Here is a 24,165-nt window from a genome sequence, read left to right on the forward strand (position 1 = left end):
GAAAACAGCGGTGCAGCTGCATGCAGAATTGCAGCCAGCCCACCTGCAGCTGAGACCAAATGCAGAAGAGAGAAGAGCATTGAGGAATGATAGTTAGAGTGAGGACACCAAGACAGACAACAAGGGGAGAGGATGTTGCAACAGAGGGCTGCAGAAAGTGTAACAGCAACCTGCAGTACACCAAACCTGCTGTTGGCAGAATAACACTTCAGAGACTGCACCCCAAGCTGTCTGGATTAGTACCTTATCTCTGGTGCTGGGAGAACTTGCCAACTCTCAAAGGAAGATCTTGCAGTAACCAAAGGCTTGGTTTATACCAGATATGTTATGTTCAGGGAGGAAGCAGTTGCAAGGCAGTTCTGACATGGACTGCTGATGGCTCATAACACTTCAGAGACTGCCTGAACCTCTCACTACCTCTGGAGGCCAATGGTGAATCCAGGATCAAGAGGAGTCATGAACCTACCTTTGTCTTATGGGATAGCTACAGGAAGTCCTGAGCTGGAGGGTGCCAAAGTGGTATGCTCCCTTGATTCCCATATGCCAGCAGGAAAGCACGGCTGCTTGATAGCCGGATCATTCCAACAGGAGGCTCTAATCTGAGGAGGGACAGAGGGTGACCCATGTATAGGAAGAACCCTGCAATCATTTGACTTTTCCCCGCTTTGATTCTCCTTGGGACAGAAGGACAACTTTCCATCTGACCCAATACTAATTCTACAAGACTACAATGGATACTCAAGACAAATCCTCCGGACTTCAGAAAAGACCATGCCCAATCCTATGCAAGGACAATGCAGAAGGATGGTTCAGAAGGATGGAAATCTTCTTGAGGGGAGAAGACCTGTATCACACAATCTCCCATGAGACACACACCCATCACCCCAAAGTCACAGTACAAAGCAATCTGGTGGATATCTTTGTGCATAGGGGAGGATGATGAAGAGCTGGTCTCAGAACTCCAAACTGCAAAGGAGGTTTGGCAAGAGCTGAAGAAGAAGTATGCAGACAACCAAGCTACAGGAAGGAAACTTCTGAAGCAGTACTTCAGTTTCCAAAAGGCAGAGGACATGAGCATTGATGGAGCATGGACACACCTTCAGGCACTTGGCAAAAGGATCAAAGTTGCCCAACCTGAAATGGCTGCTGCCATAAACCCAAAGGCAAGAGCACAGGTACTCTTGTCTGGGCTTCCAGAACAATGGTCTACCATCAGAGATGCAATAGATGGTCAACCCTCACTGTCACCTGAAAGCATACTCTCAATCCTTCAGGAGAAAGAGGTGAGCATGCCTGCAGGCAGCACACCTGTGGCCTTTGCAGCCCGAGCTGCATCATCAAGAGGATCATCATCTCACAGAGGAAGAAGATCAGACAGCAAGATGTCTGACAGACAAGGACTGAGATGCAAGCTATGCAATCAAGCTGGGCACTATGTTTCAATCTGCCCATACTTGGAAATGGCCCAAGGAATAATAAAGGTGGTCTCTGAGAACAAGATCTCAGACTCAAAGGCCTTGGCCCTAGTTGCACATGATCAGGATGATGATTGGGATGAGGAGGTGGATTGAACAGCCCCAGTGCACTGTCAAGGGGAGTGTTGTGAACTGACACTCCACTGGGCCCTGCTGTGAGTCATGTATATTGGTTCCTATATACCCGGGACCCCAGACCCTGTATACTAGCCCCTATATAGTACCATTCGATAGTGTAGATAGTTTTGTATCCTCTTTTGCCCGACAATACGAGAGAGGGTCCCTTAGTGCCCCCCGATAACATGCGACGATACGCGACTTCGTAACAGAAGGCACTATTCGTACTATGCTGATCAAGTTGCAAAATCCATACGAGGCACAGCATCCAAGCTCAGCAGAGAGTATGCTATAGAACAAAACGCCTCCTTCAGCCACTCCCTGATCCTGCAACCTTAATCACACCGCACAACTACCTTGTCCCATCAAAAAAATGCATTCGAGAAATGTCCTTCTTGCACTTACGCCGGCCTTGGCTGCCAGCGCTGCAGTGTCGAAAAGAATTGTCGGCGGAGAACTGGCCACTCTCGGACAATTCCCTTACCTCGTCTCTATAACTGGACTCTACGATGGCACAGACGAGTACTCGCAGATCTGTGGCGGCGCGCTCTTGAATCCTACAACAGTCCTTACTGCTGCACACTGTGTGCAATGGGTTTTGGATGCACCCAAAGACTTGAACGTTCGAGCTGGGACTTTGGTGAGTCGCATATCTCGTGGTCTTTGGAAGGGGAATTGGGCTTTTTGGAAATGATTTGCTGATGGGAAGTGCGTAGACTTTTGACCAAGGTGGTGTGAAGTCAGTTGTTGAGAGCTATGTTCAGCATCCGGAGTACAAAAACAGCAATTACGATTTTGCGATTTTGAAATTGGCAACACCGATTGAGGAGTCCGAAACGATCTCGTATGCGAAGTTGCAGGAGGAAGATGTTGATCCTGTTGCTGGAGCGGTGGCTACTGTGGCTGGATGGTACGCGAAAGGAACCCACGTAAAAATGGCATTGACTGACATTTCTTTCAGGGGCCTCGACAGTGATGGCGGCTTGAGACGTCCGGACCTGTATTGGGTCGATATTTCCGTTGTCGATCGCGAGGAGTGCAAACGTGCCTTTGCCGTGCGTCAGAATGATATTACCGATGAGATGTGGTGTGCGGGTACCAAGGAAGGAGGAAAAGGAGACTGCTCGGGCGATAGCGGTGGACCAGTGACGATCAACGGCGTTGTGGCAGGAGTTGTTTCGTGGTCGTTGGGATGTGCGAGTGCTGAGTTTCCGAGCGTGTATGCGAAGGTCTCGAAGGCGATACCTTTTATCAAGGCTCACCTGTAGATTGGTCGTGGATTCCCAGCCTGATTGGTGGCTTGAGTGGAAAGCCTGGTCAAATGATGTTATAAATTCCCCGGCTGCACTACACTGTTTACCTGAGCTCAGGACGTACAAATCAGCAACCGCCATAAGCATTGCGATCTCCAAACTTGAACCCAAGGCGCGGTTGTCGCTGGTATCGTTCGTCTCACCCGCTGGACTCCGCTGCGATGCGGAGCAGAGTCACTGCCTCCACGCCCGTCCTCTCGAGCAGGTGGCACTGCGTTCACGCGCAGCTCGGTTTCACCAGTTCACACATATCGTGGATTTATCTCCCATGTAGGCTCATGTATGTACTCACACATCCGAAGCATCACAGGGCTTCATAGCTCACGAGATTCGCCAAAGCCAGAACCATCCTGTAGCGTTGAGCTGAACTCCGAGTGCCCCTAGCAGATGGTGTCACGAGCAGATAGCGCTTTCTCCGGACAGTGGAAGCGTTCTGTGCCCCTTCGCCTGGCGAAGAGGCGCGGTAGCACGGCTGAGGCGTTTCTGTGCAGGTATTCCTCTTAACTCCAAATGGACTCGACGGTACTGCGCAGCTCGGAGGAAAGGGAGGAAGTGAAGGCGTGGCAAGTTCTTGGCTGAGGGAGCCGAGTGAGGAGAAGTCGAAGTTCCAAGACCCCGGGTGAACTGCGGTGGTCCGAGCTCCGGCACGTGGAGCAGGCATCGTGGCTCTATTAGCGTACCTGAGCACTTCAACGTCATTTCAACCACCACCTCCACCACCTTCTCTTGCGCCTGGCGCGCACCGTTCTCCCCTCTGCAGCATCCCCTACCACCATGCCGCACACTGGCACCCCCTACTCGGTCCGCAACGCGCTGCAGTCCCTCTTCGCCGAGTTTCACGCGAGTTCCCGAGCCGCATATCGACTTTCGCAGCGCCGCCAGTTCCACGACTATTTCGTAACGCATCTACCTTCGACATCCTTATCGCCTGATAAGCGAACTCCTTCACATCACAAGCTTCCGAGATCAGACTCTACACCTCACTCCGGCCCCTCAGACCGGAGTACGCGAGCCCCGAGCGATCGAGAGACGACTGTGGTGAGAATACCACTGAAAAGCGCCAAGCACCACTTCGGAGCCGGTGTGAGCAGAGGCAGCCGGCCCTATAATGAGGACACCTATCAGGCAGGCACGGTAGAAATACCAGCCTTTGCGAAAAAGCAACCCGTGAGCATCAGCGGAAAGCGCGAAATCAACCAAAATGTGGGCTCCACCAGGGCCACAGGCGACCCACAAATCTTCTACTTTGGCGTGTTCGATGGGCACGGAGGGAGTGAGTGCTCAGAGTTCTTGCGAGACCGGCTGCATGGATACATAGAAGAGGCAGCGCTTCTCTTCGGGCTGGAGAGCACGCTACATAATGGCAACGGGACTACTTCGGCTGGAGGGTCTGGGATCATGGGTTCTCAGGATGCGGAAGACTTACAGCGGAGTTTGATCACTTCTTGGAAAGAGACCGTTGGAGGGTATTTCAAGCGCTTTCGTCCGGAATACTTTCCAGCTGTGGCGAGTGGTGACGAGGAGACCGTTAGCAGTAATTCGATCGAGACGGTACTCACGTATGCCTTCTTGAAGGCGGATCTGGATTTCACGACCGCGCAAGCCAAAAAGCAGAGCGAACATGCTAGCGAACAAGAGAAGGCCGCGCAAAAAGCCCTGAAAGAGAGCCAGTCATCCATCGACGACCCGGTGTTGGGAGATAGGCCGCTCAATGACGGAGACATGCTCTTTCATCCCGAGCGAGAAGCTTCACAGAATCTCACCAGTCGGCCTGCGCCTCGCGGCTCATCGCCGAATCTCGACGCTGCGATCGGTGGCAAGAAGCGCTTCCAGGGAGGATCAACGGCTTCGATCGCACTCATCTCCACACCTTCGCCGACCCCATTCTGGCACCCCAGCAGTCCGTCTACGCTGACTGCAGCACATGTCGGTGACACTCGCATCCTTCTCTGCCGAACAGATGATGGCTCTGCGGTGTCAGTAACGCAGAATCACCACCCATCCATGCCTGTCGAAGCCCGGCGGTTGCGTCGCTACGCCGCATCCTTCGTCACGGATAGCTTCGGCGAAGAGCGCATTTCTGGCCTTGCCAACACCCGTGCCTTCGGTGACATCGGCAGCAAACGTATCGGTGTCTCGGCTGAACCTCAGATCACTACTATTCAGCTCACACCTGCAGGTTACTCATTCCTCGTCCTCATGTCTGATGGCGTGTCCGGTCATCTGGAGGATCAAGAAATCGTGGACATCGTCAAGGAGGCCAAGACCCCTGCGCAAGCGGCAAAGGACCTGATCAGCTTTGCGGTAGAGACGGCAGGAGAGGCGGATAACGCTACCGCATTGGTCGTAAGATTGGGTGGATGGGAAAGGAGAATGGAAGGTGGTAATGGTAGTCTTGGAACGAAGGAGCAGAGGGCTTTCCGCCAGAGAGAAGCGGACGATCCTAGGTCGCGGAGGCAGTAGACTTTTCAATTCTGATTCGACGCAATCTATGATGGCTCTTGCAAATTGCAGAGACACCTTTTTGGATACCGTCTTGCGTTACTTCAGTACCAACCGCCCCAGCTTCTTTCACAACTCTACTTCATCAGGTGGCAATCGACCGCCTCAAGGTTTAAAGTAAGCCTCCGTGCTATGTCCGTATCCTGGATGCCACCTCCCGAGCCTCTGCCGGCTGTGCAGCTCGACTCATGGCGAACTATCGCTTGTTTTCTTTCATCTTCCGCCGTGGCAGCTTGTTGGCCTTGCTACGATCTGGGCATACGAGAGCAAATTCAGCCACCGCGTTGATGAGGTCTAGCTTCCTGTGGATCATTTCTGCGTACCCAGTTCCTCTGATCGTATGCGGACCGCCCTGGATTTGGTGTGGCACTATCAATGGCGGTGCCAGAAATGTAATCCATCGAAGCGACCCCATCTGCTCTTGAACTTCCGTTCAACAGACTGCCGCGAATCTTCTCGAGCTCCTTGTTGGTTGCCACGGTGCGAGTCATATCCTGAACAGCTGACTGAAGTCCGGTCAATCAACTTGCTCCAGCAACTCAGTGGCGCGGTCCGTGGCACCGGTGGCAGTGAAATTCCGGTGGCAGAACGCAAACGACGCTAAGCAGGGGTCACAGGTGAATAGAGGGGTGAACGCGTCGACAAGCGAAGCACCGCGTGCACCAAATATATTTCTTGACTTATCGCACCTTCTCCAACACACCAACAATCGCTGCGACAGCTCATCGACAAGGCCCCGCGCGATGCCTCGCGCCATCTCGTCTCAGTCGCTCTGCGTGCGATTGGAGAGGTCGACAGCACAGCCGCCGTCCCAGCTACCAGCACCGCATGCCGCCATCGAAGGGCACCGTGATGCCGCCAAGACCTATGATGATGCCGCAAAGGGCATGGACCTAGTTCGAGATGAAGACGATGCCAAGCACGACTCAGAGGAGTCTGATTCAGAGTCCGAGGATGACCAGTACGCGACATCTGAGGTCGGCGAGTTCCCTGTCTCGACAATGCCCTCGACAAGATACCGTCATAAGACATACTTCGGCGGCACCAAGTGCATGAGGGTCAGAAAACTCAGCGAGATCCACACGACTTTCGGCAATTATGTTGAACACTACCTCGACCGCAAGATGCAGCCTCGATGGCAGGCAGGCGCCAACCAGGGTCAAATCAAACCGGAAATTGTCTGGAACCTGTCGCTTCTCAATGCGCTGGCCGATCTTGTGATTGTGTGCCCAGATCGCTCTCTGGCGAACAGATTGCTGGCGAATATCGTGAAGAACAGGAAGCGCAGAAAGGCGAACAAGTCCCCAGCTGTCACGCCGCGAGAAGTTTGGCGCGTGTACAACAAGTTGAGTGGCCGTCTGCAGAAAAAGGCGGGCGCTCGCTGATTGGATGGTGGAGGTGGTTTGGAGATCGGGCGGGATGTTTTAGAGGACGAAGTGTATCAGCTAGGATTGCAAGTGGGCATCGGAGCAATGCTGAAAGCCGAAATAGGGGAGCTGAACAACATGCATGTTCGAGATTGTGGCTATGGTGCCACATATTTCCACCCTTGTTCTGGAAAAAGATTGTGTTCAGTGCTGGCTAAGCGTAAGATACGAATTCCATAGATGATGCAATAGGGTCAGAGTCATGACAGGGATGTGCTTTTCCCCGTTGAATCCTCTAGTAACAACCCAGATTTTCTGCACGCTTGGTGGCTGCGAGCTTGACGAGCGTTAAGGAGAAACAGCATCTATCATATGGTTAAGGTTTCTTACTTCTTCGAAGGATTGAAAGGTGGCCAGTTGTGTTCATCTGGTCAGTAGAGTACACCTTCGTTGGTCTTGTGATATCTCCGATCAAGCGAGAATCTACAACGTTCAGCGTCGCCAACCCGGACAGCATTATACCCTGTCGTATTCTGCAAAGTAATAGCGTCTCATATCAGCCTGGTCCATATGGTACCTTTTGCATAACTCGTCACATAACGCGTCGTTTACTTCGCTGCTTAGCGTCATTTGCTTCCCGCCGCCTAAGTTTTACTGCCAGCGGTGCCCCACGACGCTGCGTCGCTGTATAAGACTGCTTGCGCTGAGCTCCAGTCCGCTTTTCAGCAATTGGGATGCGAGCCGCAGCATCCAGCAGCGAGCTCGCTAGGATCTGCCTTAGTCTCTAACGTAGAAGCTCGACACCAGATGGAGCAGCCAGGCGCAGATTGAAGAAGTCATATCTTTTGCCGAAGATTGCCAAACACTCGAAGTACGCGACGCACTCTGACGCTCTGCCAGAATTTCGTGATCATGGTATATCTTTATATCCACAAGGCATTATCCTCGATCGAAGTATCGCCTAAGCCGAGTGTGGAAGAGCTCAACAGTCGTAAGAAATCGTCTCAGGACCTCAGGCTTGTCATTCGTGCAATTAACATGCGCTCAACGCAGCAATTATGTAAAGTGAAATCGTCCCAATCGTCATCAGCTCTTGATTCGTTCCGCAGGTCGACTTCGACTCCGATCGTCTCTCAGATCCTTCACACTCTTCGGCCTCCCTCCAAAGCGACTGCGACTCCTCGCCGCAACGCTTGGAGCTCTCCGTCTCTCATCTTCCCAATCATCTTCCGAATGTTCGTAATCGTAGTAATCGTCCGGCGGTGCTTCGATCCTTCGAACCTGTCGATCCTGACTGTCGTCACGCTCCCCGTTCGTATTCTCCGCAGGAACATATCCGATCCTCCTCCCTTCACGAATGATGATCTCTCGTTCATCCCACTCTCGCCCATCACTCTCATCTTCTTCTCGTTGTCGTCGGTTCTCGTACTCTTCTTCCTCTCGTCGTCGCTTCGCTTTCGCTTTCTCGAACGCTCTGCGCTTTTCATGTCGGTAATGCCAGTCGTCCGCTTCCTGCTTGTCTTTCATCCAAGCGCTGAAACATGTTGCGACGATCTGCACTAATGCGACACCGATTCCGAGCTTGACGAAAGTGCCGGCTGTGCTGCTGCCTTTTTTCTCGTCGCGGGACGGTGAGGTGTAGCGGCGACTCCGACGAGGGCGTCTGGTGTAGTCTGTAGGCGAAGAGCGGCGTCTGCGATGTCTGCTGCCGCGTGAGTAGAGGGTGGAGTCGTCGCTGGAGTAGCCTCCGTCGCGGTGGCCCATGGTGGTGGTGGTGGCGGTATTGGACTGGTGGTGTTAGTGGCGAGGAGTTGTCACATAGCGAGTACTGTTCGTAGGTATATTGGCGATGGCTGGCGAGTCTTTGCACAGCCCGACTACCGCCTTCGTTTGGGCATGAACCCGACGCCTGACTGGAGGGTGTGCCTGAGTCTTGCACACTGCCCGGATGGCGAAACAGGGGACAACCATGACAGTGATGTCACTTTGGGCGAGAGAATCATGTGACAGGGCTTGGCATTGTCCGCTCCACTGTTCGCGGACTCCGCCGGCCTTCCAGGTTGCTTCATTCTGCTCCCTCACAACCACATCTTCGCCATACGCATGAATCGACATGGCCAAGTTCTCCGCCTTTTGGAGGTCGTATGACGGCCGACTGCCATCGTTTGACGTTGCGCCAGAGTCACCTCTCCACGTCCCAGCTCGGAAGTTTTCTCGAAGTGCGAATGCTCTCTGAAGATTTCGCCTCGGCCGTTTGAAGATCTCTCCCGAACTACGGTTGCAATGGCAATCTGGGTGGTTTTGATATAGCACGGAAGAAACAGACTTGCAACAGCACCCAGACAGTTGCCCATGGCGACATAGGAGATGCGAGAAGCACCATGGCTTTCGAATTTGCACAGGATTTCCGAACCTCTACCGAAAAGCCGCAGACCCAAGACCAAAGGGATGAAACGCAGAACAGATATATAGGACGGCAAACTTGCCCACCCGCCCTTTACATGTACCACATCGCGCCCCGGAGAATATTGCAACCAGAATACTACGCCCGCCCGCCCCCTCTTCACAGCAATTCACAGAACCCAGAACCGAGAAACCACTACCCCAAGCGGATCGCATGCGGCATGATAAAGGTCTTGCTCGGCCCTTTACTGCGCAACTCGTACAATTCTAGAAATTCGACTTGACAATATTCACCTCGAAACCGGAGCTGTCGTTCGAGGTCTTGGTGTTGGGGCTCGACTTCACGCGACACAACACCCGGGTGGGTACCTGAGTGAACGGTTAGCAAATGTGATCAAGCAACAGAGACTGTTTAGCAACGCACGATGACGATACTTGTAAGCCACCAGTATCGATGCTCCGGTTCCAGCAACGCCGAAGATCCCGAAAATGAGCGTGAGCACCGAGTTAAGCTCCATTGTTTTGGGCAGGTGGAACGGATCTAAACTAACAGCTGAAATGGATCAAATGTTGGGTGCTCAAATAGATGTATGAAGGCTGCGCTCACTGACTGGGACAAATCCGTAGAGGGATTTGTCCCAGCGAGCGACCAACCAGAGCTTGCCAGCAATCTATCATTTCCTCTTTGGGACACGCTAGCTACTGGGCCAAATGTCCATGCATTGCAGCTACTGGGACAAATGTCCATGCATTTCAGCTTCTGGGACAAATGCCCCCTTGGCCCACGAGCTGCTGAAGCGAACCCTTCGCGCCCAATGAGAGAAGAATCGCGCCAGCATCGCTCGTGAGCAAAGCTCCAGCCCCTTCGAGCCTCATATGCGAAGAGCTCACTGAATCTCTTTCGCTGTAGCACGAACCACGATGTGACCGACTTGGAGCTCCAAATTGCAAGAACCGAAGTCGGTGATTGAATTTCCACGACCGCGGATGTTCCAAAGAAAAGGCACGTCTTTCCTGCACCATTTCCACTGTTGTTTGCTCGACGCCGCGCGATTAAAGCGACGACATTTCTGGTCGCTGGTATTTGGACCCTATTTTCAGCATGCAACTGTAGTCAATATCATGCTTTTCGATACAAGGCTAACGCAGCAATCAGCTGAGCCGGCAACGGAGAGGATGATTGCAAACGACATCTATACATGCTACCGACCTAGCGCAGTGAATCGACCGTCGACACCATTCGCTTGATCGTCAAGCCAGCATTTCCGCGGACAACAAACACTATCCCGCACTCCTCATGTCCTGTGAGCCGTAACCTTCGTTTCATAACAGACGTCTCTTCGCAATCCGTTGTTTCATGCTCACTATACAATTCGATCTGCACAGCAAATGCGGTCATTCAAGCTCGAAGATCTCATAGTGTCGAATCCGATCGAATGATGGCTGGTGAAGTTGATGCTGCTCGTGTTGGGGCAGAATACTAGCATTGTTTGGATTCAATTGCCAGTCTGCGATCCTGATCAGCAACAGACGATAATATGGAAAAATGTGGCTATACGTTGACGCAGGCGATATTTGTATGCCAGAACGATCGTTGCTGCAGTTCCGACAACCGCGAGCAGGCCAAATAGCAAAGTGAGCAACGAATTTAAATCCATGGATGCGATGTTTCCGTGTATGATGTGCGAGCTATTTGGTCGGCGTGGATGGGCTGACTGCGCTTGAACGACCTCGCGGCGCGGTGGCGGGGGCGGTGGCTACTCTGCGGGCGCGTCAGCGCGGTCTGAATCGAGCCGTGTGCCTCAGGTTGACGAGACTATGTCCAATCTTACCGCCTCAAGCTCAGCATCTACCTAATACGCCGACGCTGGACTTCTGCCAGACCTTCATATCGCATGCAATTTTCCTTTCAATGTACATATCAACTCGTGGGAGCGAGCATGGCGGAAAGCGATCTGAACAGGCGTCCCGCAGGCGACTGTCTGCCCGTACCACAGTTCGCTTGGCAACTTCTAAACAAAAAGTCCAAAACTGATCCACAGTCGAACAGCTCAAATTCTGCCCTTCGACTAGCTGACAATAGACTTTTGTCTATCGCCCGAACATCACAGTAACCTTGTGTTAGCTGTCACTCCTCCCTCATTATCCTGGTCAACCCTGCTATGGCGGTCGTATCCCCGTCCGCTGCACAGCACATTGACCGGAAACGTAGAAAAAAAGAGACTGCTATCATTACGACTCGCAACCTGCAGAATACAGCAAGACATGGCCACACTTGTTCGCTTCCGAAACAAGAGGATATTGTTGGTTGCGAAGTGTAACTTTCATAGCGGCACTGGCACTTGACATCCAAATGATACAAGCTGGAAAAGCCGCCTTGTCCTAAAGTACCAAAAATACAACGTTGCCCTCAAGCAGGGACCTCAAGTCAACGTTCAATGAACACGAGTTTCTCTTGACTATCGATCGCAAAGCGGGATCACCTATTTTGCCTGACCATTGAACCTCCTTGTACAATCCTTTCTGAGCATCAATTGTACGTTTACCCTATGCCGGTCGAACCCTATGCCGGTCGAGATGCAGAGCCTAGGCGGCCGTTCGCACTGGAGGATATTGACCTGGACTCCTATTCAAGTTCGAAGATATGGTAGTGTCGATCCCGATCGAAGGATTGCTGGAACAGAGAGCGATATTCGTATTGAGGTAGAATGCTGCCCGAAAGGGACCGTGATCGCACATCCGAATGCGGTGTTAGTCAAAGCTGAATCCACGCATCTTGTCACCTTACCGGATCTGTTTTGACGATACTTGTGAGCCAGAACGATTGTTGCTGCTGTGCCAAGCACAGCGAAGATCCCGAAGAGGAGAGTGAGCATTGAGTTAAGATCCATTGTTTCCCCAAACAAAACTTGCGATATGTGATATTGCTGTCGTGAAAAGCACTGAGTTGGCAAATATAACCCGGTTACTCCTCGCAAGGAGAGTCCTATAGAGATAGCGAGACTGATGGTTTATATCAGTCGTGGCTAAGCAAGCAGCTTTTGGAATTTAGGTTCTTCGTCGCAGCTTGCCCCTCTGCCGCCGCCGCCTTTGGTGGTTCGCATTGCCTTCACTTGTAACGACTTAAGATGTCTTCTTCGCACTGTGATTCTTTGACGATGAATGCGCAGAATATTATGGATCGATCTGGAGCACTCTCACGAGACACTGCGCTTTCTACCGATGTAAGATTTGGCAGGCACAGCAAGCTGTGTCGCTGTACTGATTCGCGCATGGCTACATCCCAAATTGCACAGGTACAATATCTTTTGACCGCATTCACGGCCTTAGGAAAATCAACAAGATATGCTTCTCTGGCCTCTCAAGCACTACGAAGAGAGTGGGCTGTATGCCACGATGCCACGGCCAGTCAGCTCAATATTTGTCGAGTTATCGCAGTGCAAAGTCGCCTCGTCTGGCTGAGGCTCTCAAGAGACATAGATGTGGGTGCAAGACTTTGCGGTACTTTGTGAGCAGAAGGCAGCGTCGCCGAAGCGGGGTCGCCTGTTTGCCGCACCTCAGATTGCTCCTAAGCGGGCTTAATTCGCGTTGGCGCTGGACTGAGCATTTTCTGCAGCCGGCCACAGGGTCTTGAAGGAAATCGGAATATCTTCGATCGAATGAGCTGACGCACAACACTTGGTAGATTGGGCGTCGGCCGAGCCGACATTGGATCCAAGAATATTGCAGCCCTTGCTATTCAAGAAGCAAAAGCCGCGCGGACCCGGGAGTCGTCAAATGTTCCTGCGAGACTGTGAACGATCATCGATAATGGAGGAGGAAACTGTATGTTAGCATCAGTCGCGCTGTTTGATCATGAAGCTTGCGATTTGAGGCGTTCGGGACTTCTTGAAATCGAGCAATGCACTCGGCTGATGGAAGTAACAGAGGGTCCGGGACCACGCTATGGACCATCTCCTCAATGTGCGAGAACCGATGCGGGGCCTGGACGACAGTAGAAGATTTGACCTTGCAGGATGGCACTGGCTTCCTGCACTTCCTATATACGCTGCCGGATGGTTGCGGAGGAGATGTCGGAGAAAGAAAGACTACAATGATCTGGAAGAGACAGGATCTTCATGTTGTTCTCTACTGGCCAATAATAGTGATGTCATGGCGCTTGGCATAGGAGGCCACGACATACATGTATGGCACTCTTCTCCATTTCTACCGAAAACTCGGGTTCTCTTCCCGCCTGCAACATTACCATGACCACGACGCACCTTCGACTTTCATGAGTACGGCGAATTCTACGGATCACTGCTCGACAGTCAAGAGAATGTTGCCATCTTGCTGGTCTTTTACGCCCGCATCAGCCTCCATTTCGAATGCCATCGAACGTGGTGCTCCAAATTGCACAATACCCATGTTTGGAATGTGCTCGAAGTCGTCGCATAGCTTGCAACGACCATAGCCGCTGCATGACCTGAGACGGTGCGCGAGAACGACTGCGATCGCTCTGAACACACAGCGCACTGTCTCCCGCTGCTCACTGGTACACACATCTGGGTCGTATCCGTCACTACTTACACTGCAATACGTTCACCGCACGTTCGACCTCTCCAAGACTTCCGAAGCTCTCTCGTAGGTGATGTTTGACGCATCCCAGCACTTGGAATAGCTAACGTATGCCATGCGAAGACGAACGAGTTAGTCTCCGCGACCGGCGTCGAACATCGCAAGGGCATCGAGTATTCCACTGTCAACTGTGATCGTCCCTTCGAGGACAGATTCTCTGATCAATGCAAACCAAGATGCGTTCTTCGAACACAGATATGCTGATCTGTGCTCACAGGATCTAGTACCATGTGCTTGGCTTTTGCCAAGATCAAGATGAATCGTGCGACCTCAGGCATCAAACAACCGCTGCTAGGATGGGACTGTTCGGTCAACATCGTTGTCAACTTCGTTCGTGCCCATGCAAGTAAGGATAACAGCGTCGTCGTAGCGATGGACCGTCACGCATATGGCGAGAATCACTGCAAGCAGTTCTGATACATGATATCCATCTGGCGCAATCGACATATCGAATTCGAAAACTCGCAAAGCAAAGACGAACGAAGGACAACACACTGCACCAACAACGATGAACACGCACTTCATGTTCTGTAAACCGTAGGCCTCGACTCATCACAATTTTCTCTTTCATCATCCCTCATCCATCGGCTTGGAATACGCCTTTCGAAACCGATACATCCCATCGTTCCGATCAAGCTGCCCAGCGTGCACATACATCCAAGCTCCAAGGTTTCACAGTGTCATCCGGCGGTCGAGTGACGACCGGCGTGGCGCACGCCACTCGTGAAGAGGTAGAAGGCTGGCAGCGTTCGAGGTCGTTCGCTCATCTGCAATCCTCATTAGCAACAGTCAATGTTCTAGAGGCACGCCGCTTTACGCTGTGAACGTTGACGATATCTGTATGCGAGAAAGATCGTTGCTGCAGTTCCTAGCACAGCAAATATCCCGAATATCAATGTGAGGGTTGAGTCTTGAGCCATTTCTAGTCAATTGGTACCTTTGGTGTGCAGTAACAGCAGTCCTGCGGGAGAATGTGCTGCTGCCACGCCCATCGGCGAATCGGCGCAGCTAGTCGCATGCTCGTACCACATAACCCAGCTTCTGATGACTAACGTAACAAAATGATTATCGGGACGAATCCTGCACGCCTCGCTTGCCATCGAAGCGAATCCTGCATCCCGCGAGCTTGCGAGCAACAGCGTCGAAGTACAATATCTGAGCGGGCAAGGAACAGGTCAAGAGAGTGATTGTCTTATTGCTTCCGGTCAACGAGAGAGCAAGAGGCGAAAGACGTCGTTTACTCGTTCGTGCAGCTTTCGAAGACTGACAACAAATTCAGCCGAGCAGGGACTGAATACGGTAATTCTCTGCAGCTTTAATGGGCGCCTGGGAACGGTCAGCCACGAAGTTGCATGGCGGGGAAGGGAAGTCAGAGGGGAAAAGGGCAGTAAGAGGCAGATTGAGGCTATGCAACGCCACAGCTCCGTGCTCCGTGGAGGGCTGTTTTGTGCCTGAGGCATCTGAAACCACCCATTGGCTGTAACATCCATCTCATCGGGAGGCGGCTGTTCCTCCATCTTTGGCTGCGAATGATGAGTGTGCTGGCGATTCTGGCGAATCTCGCACATTCAAGACTTCACAACACCGATCTGTCAAGTATCGCCCACCATTCATGCTTGGGCTGGCTTCCGGGAATGCCAAAGCACGTGTTCGCAGCATAGGACGAAGGCACCGGCGTGTCGATGTTTCTGACAGTTGCAGGAGGTAGTATTCCCGGCAGCAATTTTCACACACCGCCCAGATTGGTCAAAGCATCGAATTGACATAAATTGTCGTCCGAAAGTATGCTCGATACGCAGGTGCGAGCTCGAGAGGTACGGCACTTTCCCATCACAAGCTGGCGATCGCGGAAGCCTGCTCTTCACTAGGCCAGCACGACTATACCCACATGATGATTTGGAGCGAAGAGCCTATAATCCGAGCCGAGATCAAAGTGTCGAACCATAAATGTATGTCATTGCCCCCGATGGAAGATGTAGAGTATGCGATGGGAGAAGCTCTGTACTATGGATCGCAATACGCACAGGGCTCCGATTAGCCATGATGCAGTGGGTGACACCCTCAGATATTAACGTCATATTGACTTGCTACAGTGCCTCCATCTTGCATACATCACGCAACACTACTTCGCCTCTGCGGAGCGTCGCAGGTTGACCGCACTCTGCAACACACAACCTTGGATAATGACAAAAGAACAATATTTGTTGAGACTGGCGATATATGTCGAGGAAGCTTTGTAAAATCACAGTGCAGCAACGTACTAGATCGCAATATTTGACAAGTTGAGAAGCATCTCCGCATAGTACCAGCCTAACGTCTCGAGCAGGTCACTGGGACTGAGAGAGAAATGATACGAATGCAACGACCACATGCGTATGATTTCGGACCCCGTCACTCGTGGGATATTACACGCACACATGGCCTCTTCATTGTCCTATTCTCATGCTCGCTATCACCACCTGAACAATCAGTCGCGAAGTCATGGGGTTCGGATCGGAGACAGCGATACCTTATTCAAGTTCGTAAATATTATCGTGCTGACCACGATAAAATGAATCTGAGGGATAGGCTCTAGGCTCGTGCTGAGGTAGCAGCGTAGTTGGAGCGTCTGTAATCCTCATCAACCAAACGATCTGTAGCATTGATCAGAGTCGACGCTGCTCACTTTGCAAAAGATGCCTGTATCCGAGCATGATCGTTGCTACGGTCCCTAAGACAGCGAAAACTCCGAATATCAAAGTGAGCTTTGAGTTGAGATCCATTCTTGCCTTTGACTGTTCTCGAATTTGACGATGTCGATGTTGCAAGAATTGGAAAAACTTGCGGATTGGATCATGACATCCATGCCATTGCAGCTCTTGGGCTTGGCACCAGTCGAAAGGAGGCAACCAGCTCCCATTACGACACACGTTTCGCGCTGTGGCGTCAAATTCTCCGCACTCCAGAGCGGTCACGATCCTGCAATTGCTCGGGCTTTCGTAACATCTGCACTCGCTCCTCCACAACACTAACAACGACAATGGGTCGATCTGTATAGATCTGCCACTTTTGCGAAGCAAGCCACGCTTTTATGCATTGTCTAGCAATATCTGCCAACGACAAACTCGATCACGTGCGAGCAGGACGGTACACAGATGAGCCTCACAGAATGGTGACTCGTGGCGGTTCGTACCAACATCAGTACAGAGTACACCGCTTTGATCCATAGTAGGTAGGAGCTTGTTATTTCGGCATTGTCATCAGCATGAGATGAAGACAGAATTGAGTTACAGTCCAAGGATAAGCTTCGCAATGATTATTCATTCGGCCTGACCAATCTCACCGAGAGTAGGTAACCCCTGTCAATCGGATGCCACGCTTCGACATGCAGCTAACCGTGTTCTGCTCAGGCAACATAAAGAAAGCGTTGCTCCACTAGAGTTGCCAATGTGTTGTACTTCACAGCTTTTGCAGTTGCATGTCGAAGTTTCATCGAGACGGAATAGATCCTCTTTCAAGGGCCGAACCAGTCCTGGACGCTCACCAGAGCCTCGAAAATGGAGACAATGATCCAGGTGAAGACAGCGCACAAGACCGATTCCCAGGTCCTGCCATATGCGCCTGACTACGCTCTGCAGAAATTGCTAGCGAATCTTCCAATATGCCAGTTCGACCCGAGTCTCGACGTTGAGGCAATCGCTGCCCCATTGATCACGAAGCTCTCATCTCTTTCAGCTCAAGACTTCTCAGCAGAGCCCATCTGGCGTGACACGTTTGCCCTCACGGACTCCTTGCGGACCTTCTACTCAGCACCCAGCATCATCAAGGCTTGGTCCGATACTTGCAGCCTTCGACAAGCAACCGGATTCAAGGTAGTGCCAGGCTCAGCAAAGCCGGTAAGACTAGATGAGAAGATTGGCTGGCTGGAAATCATACTCGAGTGCCAGTGTAGAGCAGCCCCTGCCACGCGATGCGCTGGCTTCTTGTGCTTGGTCTTGGAGGCCGGCTCGTGGAAGATCTGGGTCTTGAGGACAATATTGGAGCAACTGGACGGCTGCGGAGATGTGGACTATCTATCGCCGAAGGCCAATGCCGTCAACGGAGGGAGTGAGATCCAAGCTACTGATCAAGTTCTTGACGCAGCTGAAGCCATGAATAAATCCCACATTATCGACTGTGTCATCGTTGGCGCTGGGCACGCAGGACTCAGCTGCGGTGGCCGTCTTCAGACTTTGGGCGTCAACTACATCATCCTAGAGAAAGGCTCTCAGATAGGCGCTAGCTGGGCCAAACGATATAAATCAGCAAGATTGCATACACCACGCGAATTAAATCACCTTCCATTCAATCGAACGTTCCCGGATACCTGCAGCGAGTTCCCGACCAAAGATGAGCTGGTTGAAGGCTTCAAAAGGTGGGCCCAGGAGTTCGGTGTCGATGAATCTGTCTTGTCTGGAACAACTCTCGAACAAGGATCATGGGACCCAGAGAAGCAATTGTGGACGTTAAATGTCAATAAGTCCGGCGTACCGGAAACGATCACCACTCGAGCCGTGATCATGGCAATTGGTTCTGGAGCACAAGTTCCAATCGTCCCTGCGTTCACAGGCCAAGCTGAGTTCAAAGGAACACTTGTTCATTCCGCAGATTACTGGAGCGCAGAACCTTGGAAGGGCAAGGCAGGCATCATTATCGGAAGTGCGAACACAGCCCACGATGTAGCCCAAGATATGGTCGAGGCCGGTCTGTCGTCGATCACAATGGTTCAGCGCAGCCGAACATTCGTCCTGCCCATCGAGAACTTCGCAAAAGTTACCAGCAAGTGGTATAATGCCAATCCCGAAACACACGTCGCAGACCGAGCGGCATATTCAATGCCAAATGCAGTAGCCCGGCTGATGTCTCGAAAAGTGCTGCACACTATGGCAGACGAGGAGCCGGAAAGATTTGATGCGCTGGAGCGTGCAGGGTTCAGATGTGAGCGCTATGGTGACATGCAGTGGCATTTGCTCGAAAGATTCGGGGGTCAGTATGGCGATGTAGGCTGCTCGAAGCTCATTGCTGATGGCAAGGTAAGCTCATTCAGAGCCATTGTTGGTGGTGCTTCCCTCAAGCTGACGCTCCCCAGATCAAGATGAAATCTGGTCCCGCGATAACGCGCTTCACGCCTGACGGCCTCGCATTCAGCGATGAGTGTGAGCTCTCTGCTGACATTGTCGTCCTCTGTACCGGGTTCGTTGGCAACATGCGCGTGGCCATAGAGCAGATCTTTGGCAAAGAGGTCGCTGATGAAGTTGGCGACATCTGGGGCGTAAACGAGGAAGGAGAGGTCAAAGGCGCATACAGACGAATTGGGGGTAAGTGCATTCATTCCCCCTAGAACTGCAGAAGTTCTTCGCTCAACCCCACCACAATCAACGTTCGTTGACAAGATGTCAGATCCTGCAATATGGTGTATAACTGGCGGGCTCCCTATGATGAGGTACTTTTCACGACACATCGCTCTGCAGATTAAAGCTCTTGTGATGGGCTCTCCGCTGCCCAGATATACACGGGGGCAGTAGACAGAGCGTGCATCGATATTGACTCGCTTGATTCCGAATCACGTTTCTGCAAGCGTACCAATCCTGGCACAGGGGCAGAAATCTATTGCCGGCAGAGATGCAGAAACGTCGCTCCAGATCCGATCCAACGACGTCTTCAGCAGCCCTTGAAAACATCATTGATCGACTGAATTCTTCATGATGGTAATCATGGGCCTCTGTTGCCGTCAGACCAAACGGTCTCCATACTAGTCTTTGCGGTCCGCCGTGAGTAACAAGAATGGTTTATTCGCTTGTTACAAAGAGTCAGAATGCTTTGCCTCGGATCGATGTAGTGAGTGACAACCTGGCGTATGCCACCCTGGAAGAAAATGATTTCTCGTTCGAGCAGCACTACTCATACAAGTACAATGCGTCTCTTCCCAAGCACTCGCTTTATATTCTTGTAGTCCGAGTTCGCATTGAACGGGAAAACACCAATATCGCCGCCTGAGTCTTCGTCCGTATGGTCAGTAGATCCCAAACCGAGAGGAATGACTTCGTCCTCGGATCCAGATTTGTATTTGAGTTTGTACTCTTCAATCAGATTCCAGGCCCGCCCTCTCATCATTCGATGCATATAACACTGTCCAAGGAGTTCATAGTATTGGCCATCGTCGGGGCCCACTCTCCTCAACACTACTGGATAGCGGCAACCATTTAGGATGGCGACATAATCACCTTCGCGTGTCATTGAAGGGACAATACACATGAGACCATGACTGCTCACAACGAACAAGTGCTTAGTCCATAGCTCAGTGTTAACCATGGCATCGTGGTATTCAGGCATAACATTTGGAAAGTCAAGGGTCTCCAGCCATGCTGTCCATTGAGCAAAGCCCTCTCTCTCGTATTCTGCAGTTGCCAATTCGTCCCGCGGCGTGGTGTTGACTATGATCGCTCCCGCGTATGCGTCTAATCCAGACTCTCCAGTAAAATATCTAGGCATCTTCTCGTTGACGAAAGCAAGGTCGGCAGCCAGCTTGGAAGAGATTTCCTTGAGGTTGCCACTCACACGATCCGTGGGAAGTATGGGCTGCGGACTGCAGTACACTATCTTGTCTTGCAAGATTGCTCCTATCTCCATGGCTTCTGCCACCAACTTCTTCTTCTTGCCTTTGCCATTGAATGAGTAGTACTCCGGGATTGGGCGAGAACCTGTCCGATGGGAGGGAAGACTTACGAACCGCACGCTAGGCTGATATGCCATCCCGCCGGCAGACCATCTTGTTACATGACCGGCGAAAAAGACTCCGATATCTTCGTTCCGCAGGTCCGGGACCCATGAGGGTAGACTCGCATTGCTCTCCTGCCGAAAGCGGCCCGCTAACCTCAAAGTCTGATCGACATGGGTTGAATAAGTGTACTTCGCAATGAGGATGAAGACCGCCTCCCAAGGTATGGAATAATCGACTTTGGGACGTGCCATTGCATCGGTGCGGTAGAATTTATGGAGGTTGTAAAGGGCATACACCTTGTCTCTAGGATCTGTTGCTTCGAGAGCAGAACCGCGCATGAGCATTTGGGTTAACGTTCTTTTGCTCGTGTATGAAAATCCTTCATCGCTAGGGAAAAGACCCAAAGCGAGCGCGGAACTCTTGTGCCAAGCATGGAAGTTCATAGAGGATTCTGTCGTCGATACCTGGCGGATATCATCCAGCCACGGCGTCGGAATGGAGAATTCAGCCGCGCGGTAGCGATCGATCTCTCGTAAGGCTTCCGTGCTCTTCCACGCCGGGTGGTACTCGGAGATATCCCAGGGCTCTGGTTAGCCAGAGGAGTCTCGAGGTAGCAGGAGCCACGCAAGCGCGATCAACCGCTCCAGATCCACCTCTTGGGAACCACAAAGCACTCTGGTGTTTTCGTTCACGGCCATTTCCTGCTGTATCCAGATCCTGCGAAACCATGGGCGCGCAAGCAACTTCAACACGGCGTAAATAAGCCTCTGGTCTTGCTCAGTTCGGGTTACGGTCTCGAAGATATACTGTCTTTGGCCAGCTGGCGCGCCCCACACTTGGCCTGGGGGGCCATCCCACATTTCGAACCGCGCATGCTTCATTACAGACTCTGAATCTAGCTGAGCTATGTAATCCATAGCTATCAAACTAGACTCGTCTTGTCGACCAATCCACGCGATCACTGCCACGGCGGTCTGATATATTACATACATCATCTCGACTTGCTTGGCGCGTTCGACCGCGTCTGCTTGGTTGATGCAGAGGCAGTCCATCCAGAGCATGCGAGATCGATCCGGTAGTCGAAGCTGCTGGAGGAAATCATGTGCATTGTCTCTCAAGTCGAACTCGATACCGTCACAGAGGATAGTCTTAGTCGGGTTCGGACTGCCCCAAGTGTATGAAGTAGCTTCGTATGTTGGCGCTGGCCTCATCAACAGAGTATCGTAGATGAAGTTGATAGATATGACATTGGAAGGCTTTCCCGGGAGCAGTTCGATGAATCGTATAGCCTTGTCGCCTTCCAATGGCCGGTATAGAGCAGCATGTTGAGCACTCATTTTAGTGTATCCGGCACAGAGCCTCTGAACCGAATGTCAGAGTCTCATCATTGAGGGAGATGTGCGGTGTTTGAACAAGTGTAGCCTCAGCCTTGCAAGGCTGAGTCGGCTTTGACTAGGGCATTGTAGTGGCGATGCGAGCTTGGCGTTGCTCGACGGGGCGTCCCGCGCGTCTCACAGTCCATGCTATGATACACAAGTCTCGGGCACCAAAGACTTGTATGAAAGCTAAATGATAAATCTGTTGAAGCTGCATCATGAGTGGAAGTGGTGATAGAATGGGACGTTGGACAAAGCCGACTTGTGGCAGTCACAGTCCTGACTTCGGCGACTAACACAGAAGCAGGTCAATAGATGGTAAGAACGCGGAAAGCGACAATGTGGGGTTTACATGATACTTCCTTGTTGTAATCACCTCCAAATCAAGTGATCTTCAAGCACTTCCAATGATCTCACCTTCATAGCTTTCCACTCAAAATCTTACTCTTCCCACTTTCGTCTCCATACTCCCTCCTGATCCCCTTCTTCTCAGCTTCAGCAACCCTCTTACCAGTCCCCTGCAAAGCCCTCAAATCAACCACAAACCACAGACTCTGTCCCAACGCCACAAGATTACCCTCAGGATCCCAAATTTCCGCTTCGATGTCAAACCTCCCATCCACGCACTCCTTGATCGCCCATCTCAAACATAGCCACTTGACTCCCTCAGCCGGCAACTGCCTCTTCACCTCGATCGTCATACTAACAGTCGGATAATACCTCGGAGAACTCCAAGGTGGATGATCGTAAGATGTGAGACCATCTTTCTCATTTCGTAATGCGCGAACAGGCATGGAAAAGGCGTTATGCGGTGCGTCGGGGAAGAAGTTTTCGAGTGGAGGGACGGAATGATCCATCAAGAGGCCTAGCATGGGAGTTGTCCACTTCTCTTCTGGGACCCGGGGAGTGATCCATTGGGTTGTGAATCGTCGATTCTGGGGGTCTAGTGATGGAGAAGGAGGATGTCTTGGCATGACGAAGATCACATTGCAAAGGGTATGGTTTGGGGTTTGAGGATCGCGGCCAACGTCGTAGCGGATCCAGTTCGCATCTTTCTGAGATAGTACAGCGTCGAAGTCTATAGGTGGAAGGGATTGTTGACCACGGTAGCCAGTATCTTGCGAGATTGTGTTTCTTATGGCGAGAGGCCCGGAGTTTGTGGCGTAGCAGGCGCAGCATTCAGATTTGCCTTGTGAGAGAGTGATGTGGATTGTGCTTGTTGTTTTTCCGATCCGTACGTCTCGAATCTTGAGCTCGATTACGCCGGTGCTACAGGGGCGGAGAAATTCGTTATGGAGTGAGAAGGTGTTGGGTTGGTTGAGATGGGAGAGTGTCGTCGAGAAGTGATGTGTTATCGTCTTCCAGATGAGAGCGAGCAGGAATCCGCCATGAGCAGCTGTACAACATTCAGTACTTGGTGAGAGTTTTGTTGATGTGGCGAACTTACACGTCCCATAACTGAACTCTGGATGCACGTTTGCTCGGTAGGTATGACTGTCAACGGCATCGATCCTCGAGACTTCCTCAAACGTGAACAGCTCCTTTCCCCGTTCTCCATCGCGGCGAACATACTTCGACGATGCCTTCTGCGACATAGTCTCCTAGTCTCTCCAATCACAATTCTATCAGACGGTGCTTCTCGGGTTGTCAAAATCTCGACGCAAACAGCTCTCATCAAACAAAGAACTCTTCCCAATCCTTCTCACGCCGAAGCCTTGTATTCCTGAAAGTAACGCATCGCGGAAGTAACTCGAAGATAAAACCGGATGACATGGCTCCCATGTGTCGTTCGATGCATGTGGTGGACGCCTCGGCTTACTGGTGTAAGTTTGTTAGGTCGTCAGACGGAGAGGAGTAGTGGAGTTGTAAGCGAGCCAAGAAAGTCAATGTTTTGTCCATCTCGCTCGCGTGGGGCGGCAGTCGGCGAGTCGGGAAAGGCCGCTGTGTGTGAAAGCAGGAAGGAGCTATATTCCATGCAAAGTCCGCTGCTTGCCCTACAGCGTGCTTTGCATATAGGATGAATTAGTCCTCTTCGCAGGAATTCATGTTTCGGAAAATCCTGTTGGATCGCGGGGTTGTCCTGGAGGGGTTGGCTTGCTGTGCACGTAATGTGCGCCCAGAGGCGACTGCTGGGAAGAGTTGATACCAGCAAGCCGGTTTAGGAGCATGTAATTGTACACTTTCATGACTGCCTCTGGATTAGAAAACATCGCTCATATACACACAACAGGACTTTACGCCCTTATTTTCCCCATA

General features: G+C 51.7%; 8 protein-coding genes across 9 annotated transcripts; 4 read left to right on the forward strand and 4 right to left on the reverse strand.

Moving 5' to 3' along the window:
- Positions 1 to 1,965: 1,965 nt before the first annotated feature.
- CKM354_000888000 (uncharacterized protein) lies at positions 1,966 to 2,860 on the forward strand (the record flags this gene model as incomplete). The annotated part of the gene is made up of 3 exons (XM_044804277.1): positions 1,966 to 2,232; positions 2,309 to 2,502; positions 2,554 to 2,860. 3 exons carry the CDS (start codon positions 1,966 to 1,968, stop codon positions 2,858 to 2,860), a joined length of 768 nt encoding a protein of 255 aa, XP_044660212.1.
- Positions 2,861 to 3,679: 819 nt separating this feature from the next.
- On the forward strand, positions 3,680 to 5,368 carry CKM354_000888100 (type 2C protein phosphatase PTC6; the record flags this gene model as incomplete). The annotated part of the gene is made up of 1 exon (XM_044804278.1): positions 3,680 to 5,368. One exon carries the CDS (start codon positions 3,680 to 3,682, stop codon positions 5,366 to 5,368), a length of 1,689 nt encoding a protein of 562 aa, XP_044660213.1.
- Positions 5,369 to 6,150: 782 nt separating this feature from the next.
- Positions 6,151 to 6,792, forward strand: CKM354_000888200 (uncharacterized protein; the record flags this gene model as incomplete). Its single annotated transcript, XM_044804279.1, has 1 exon — positions 6,151 to 6,792. The coding sequence occupies one exon, from the start codon at positions 6,151 to 6,153 to the stop codon at positions 6,790 to 6,792; it is 642 nt and encodes a 213-aa protein (XP_044660214.1).
- Positions 6,793 to 7,860: 1,068 nt separating this feature from the next.
- CKM354_000888300 (uncharacterized protein) lies at positions 7,861 to 8,538 on the reverse strand (the record flags this gene model as incomplete). The annotated part of the gene is made up of 1 exon (XM_044804280.1): positions 7,861 to 8,538. The coding sequence occupies one exon, from the start codon at positions 8,536 to 8,538 to the stop codon at positions 7,861 to 7,863; it is 678 nt and encodes a 225-aa protein (XP_044660215.1).
- An 8,792-nt stretch (positions 8,539 to 17,330) lies between these two features.
- Positions 17,331 to 19,337, forward strand: CKM354_000888400 (uncharacterized protein; the record flags this gene model as incomplete). Its single annotated transcript, XM_044804281.1, has 4 exons — positions 17,331 to 17,669; positions 17,721 to 18,845; positions 18,902 to 19,130; positions 19,213 to 19,337. 4 exons carry the CDS (start codon positions 17,331 to 17,333, stop codon positions 19,335 to 19,337), a joined length of 1,818 nt encoding a protein of 605 aa, XP_044660216.1.
- Positions 19,338 to 19,713: 376 nt separating this feature from the next.
- On the reverse strand, positions 19,714 to 20,877 carry CKM354_000888500 (uncharacterized protein; the record flags this gene model as incomplete). The annotated part of the gene is made up of 1 exon (XM_044804282.1): positions 19,714 to 20,877. The coding sequence occupies one exon, from the start codon at positions 20,875 to 20,877 to the stop codon at positions 19,714 to 19,716; it is 1,164 nt and encodes a 387-aa protein (XP_044660217.1).
- A 246-nt stretch (positions 20,878 to 21,123) lies between these two features.
- On the reverse strand, positions 21,124 to 21,870 carry CKM354_000888600 (uncharacterized protein; the record flags this gene model as incomplete). 2 transcript variants are annotated; one of them, XM_044804284.1, is made up of 2 exons in its annotated part: positions 21,525 to 21,618; positions 21,659 to 21,870. In XM_044804284.1, 2 exons carry the CDS (start codon positions 21,868 to 21,870, stop codon positions 21,525 to 21,527), a joined length of 306 nt encoding a protein of 101 aa, XP_044660219.1. The 2 variants fall into 2 exon arrangements, with proteins under 2 accessions (XP_044660218.1, XP_044660219.1); XM_044804283.1 differs by having other exon boundaries at positions 21,124 to 21,870.
- A 458-nt stretch (positions 21,871 to 22,328) lies between these two features.
- On the reverse strand, positions 22,329 to 23,504 carry CKM354_000888700 (uncharacterized protein; the record flags this gene model as incomplete). The annotated part of the gene is made up of 2 exons (XM_044804285.1): positions 22,329 to 23,305; positions 23,357 to 23,504. 2 exons carry the CDS (start codon positions 23,502 to 23,504, stop codon positions 22,329 to 22,331), a joined length of 1,125 nt encoding a protein of 374 aa, XP_044660220.1.
- Between the last annotated feature and the right edge of the window lie 661 nt (positions 23,505 to 24,165).

Source organism: Cercospora kikuchii (genome assembly GCF_019650295.1).
Source record: "Cercospora kikuchii DNA, contig_00005, whole genome shotgun sequence".
NCBI lineage: Eukaryota > Fungi > Ascomycota > Dothideomycetes > Mycosphaerellales > Mycosphaerellaceae > Cercospora > Cercospora kikuchii.